The sequence below is a fragment of the Papaver somniferum genome, chromosome 7 (genome assembly GCF_003573695.1).
Source record: "Papaver somniferum cultivar HN1 chromosome 7, ASM357369v1, whole genome shotgun sequence".
NCBI classification, from domain to species: Eukaryota; Viridiplantae; Streptophyta; class Magnoliopsida; order Ranunculales; family Papaveraceae; genus Papaver; species Papaver somniferum.
The window spans coordinates 1173603-1176469 of record NC_039364.1 but is presented as its reverse complement, the minus strand read 5'-3'; the positions used below and the strand labels follow the sequence as shown (position 1 = coordinate 1176469).

At 35.2% G+C, this 2867-nt stretch overlaps 1 protein-coding gene across 1 annotated transcript; it reads right to left on the bottom strand.

Moving 5' to 3' along the window:
* Positions 1-1245: 1245 nt before the first annotated feature.
* On the bottom strand, positions 1246-1557 carry LOC113292686 (antimicrobial peptide 1-like). The gene has a single exon (XM_026541563.1). The coding sequence runs from the start codon at positions 1555-1557 to the stop codon at positions 1246-1248; it is 312 nt and encodes a 103-aa protein (XP_026397348.1).
* Positions 1558-2867: the final 1310 nt, after the last annotated feature.

The window sequence follows — 2867 nt, the reverse complement described above, 5'->3', positions numbered from 1 at the left end:
AAGTGTCATGGGGACCATTTCACTTCACTTCTTTTATTGACAAGTGTCATGAGGACCACTTTCAATGATTAATTCTCTTAATTTCCTTAAATTTCTCTAAAAACAAAATTGGCCTATTAAAAGGAAACGGAGAAAGTATAATTCTCCAGAACTGATATATTTACCACTGGGGGCATTAGTCCAAGACAATACTCCGAATCTTTATTCTTTAGAGATCAGTAATTGTTCTGAGTTTCAAGGTTTTCGTGATGATGATGATGATCGGAACAGCAACAGCAGCAACAATACCCTTCAAAGGTTGGAATTATCATGTTGCCCTGTTTTAACATCTCTACCGGATTTGCGATCAGGGACTTCTCTTCGTGAACTAATCATACGGAAGTGCGACAGATCAAAGGAGTCTACACCCTATGATCTCAAGACATCACTCTCCTTTCTTGATACACTCAATGTTGATTCATATAAAGATTAAATGGTGAACCAATTATTTCTAGAGTACTTTCAATGGTGAATTTTACTGGTCTTGGTTGATTGGATTTACTCTTATTCGACTTTGTTTGGTGCTTCTCGGGTCATTTGAGATGATATAATGAGGAACTGAGTAGCAACGATGAAAACCAAATGACAACTTGTTAGAGCAGTCTTATGCTGTATTTTCATTTGCAGCAAGAGCCTAACCAGTACATCATTCCGAGTCATTTGAATCAAACTGAGCTCTTTAATTCTCTGCTCGGCTTCTAATTTTATCTAAACTGAGAATTCATTTTATCACTGTATATTTATCTCTTTTCTACGCGTTTGTTTTTGAACGGTTTGCCCCAGCAAAATGATTTTTTGGTGGCTGTGACTCCTGAGTGCTAACCTAGCTGTGAAGAGTAACAGTTAACTATCCAAAAATTGAAAGACTGTATATCCCTTTTTGTTTTTTTGGGTGTTCTTCTGTTTCTTGACTGTTCTTATCTCTCTCGTAGGCCTATTTAATACAGTTCTTGCTTTTGGGGGGATAAAAAGGGATGTGACATTAGATAAAATTCATTTCATTAAAATAGTGTTGAGATAACACTCACAAAGCTACTAGAAATTAGATAACCATTACACACATATACCTCACAAGCAACTCACAATAAACGAGATAAAGCCAAAAACTATTACCACCTTGCTATTTTACTCATGGCGTTATTTATTGGATCCAAAGGGATCGAAACACATAATAGTAGAGCTAGTCACTTTTGGCATCACGTATACTTAACACTGAATAAACATACTCTTCCATGTATATGCGTCACAGCTACGGGAATCACCACGGAGGATAAATTGAGATGCACCCTCGCAATTAGACGGCCAATACATGGCAGCACTTTGTCCACCGTAAGTAAATTCATAACCACCTCGTAGACCAATGTTTGAACACCCACATTTCAAATGCCTTTCAGCACGATTGTTGCACCCTGGTCCAGCGTACACTATAATAGAACTTGCATTTGCCAATTCACTCACGACAGCCATGAGGACCAGAACCATGAATAGTACGGACACTGATTTCTTAATAGCTGTCATAGTTTCGGATATCAGACCGCCTTATGAAATGGAATGCAAGAAAAAAGAAAATCTTTCTCTATGGGTTTCCTGAAGTTGTGGATTTGTGTTTATGATGCGATGTAGGTATTTATAGGTGAAAGTATTAGAAGGACGTAGTATTACTTGTGAAGACATTAATGGAAGGAATCGATTATAGTTCATCACTTTATCATTCCCGGAGGCTGATTTGCAGCCTTAGTTGACAGGATTGCCTATTGTAGCCATAATGCACATGGTTTGGAACTGCATTCAGAATATAATATTCAGATTCAGTTTCCAAGTGATGATAAAGTCCATTTCAGAAACCGTTTTAAATTATCCATTTTATGGTGTTGGTATAATTTGTAGCTGGATATATATATCCAATTCGGTGGTCAAAAATGAACACGAAAATTCCACCTATTATGGCAGGTTTTTTCGGGATACCAGTTCAGTAGCCCCCAATTTTGAAGATAAGTGCCATATTTTTTAAGTTTCAGATGAGTGCACCTCGTACAGCCGGTATAACAAAATAAATGCACATAAAGATTGTACCAGTCTTTAACCTTTCAAAAGAATATCTTCACCGATTTCACAAGGAATAAATGGTTAGAGAGGGCACAAGTGAAGAATTTACCTTTCCAACTTCACTGTTCAGAGATGCAACTCGTTTTATTGCTAAGGATATCGTTATCTACAGAAAAAAAATATATGAAATCACGACAAGCCAAGATAGGATGAAAGAAAATATAAGACAAATAAAGTAGAAAAAAAAGGGTAACAAAAAAATAGTGGTGAACATAAAATATATTTTGCACATCGACCATTTAAAATAATTTTTCTATTGATTATGGACTTTTCATAAAGAAATTATGAGCTATTGAAATTATTGGTGACTCTCGACGTAGATTCAACTCAATGAAAAAAAGATAATGATGCAAAAAAAAAAAACACCAAAACAGGAATCCATAAAGAAAATATTATCCTAGCGTTAATTATGTACATACTAACAATTAACATGTATGTACACACTAACAATTAACATGCGTATAATTATGTACATAAAGACAAAGAAACAGGTGTATAATTTTGTACACGTTAAGAAGAGTTTTGTGTTTTTGGTTGATGATTAACTAATCAAGTTGAAGGCGTTCTTATAATAAAATATTGTATTCTTATCTGACTATTTCTTAAAAATCAGTAGAAGGACATAAGATTTTCTGTCACCATTCAGTGTGTTGCCCAAAATAAACTTAGGTGCACAATTAGCGTCTCTTGCCGTGACATAAGTGCTGATTTATTGAAAACTA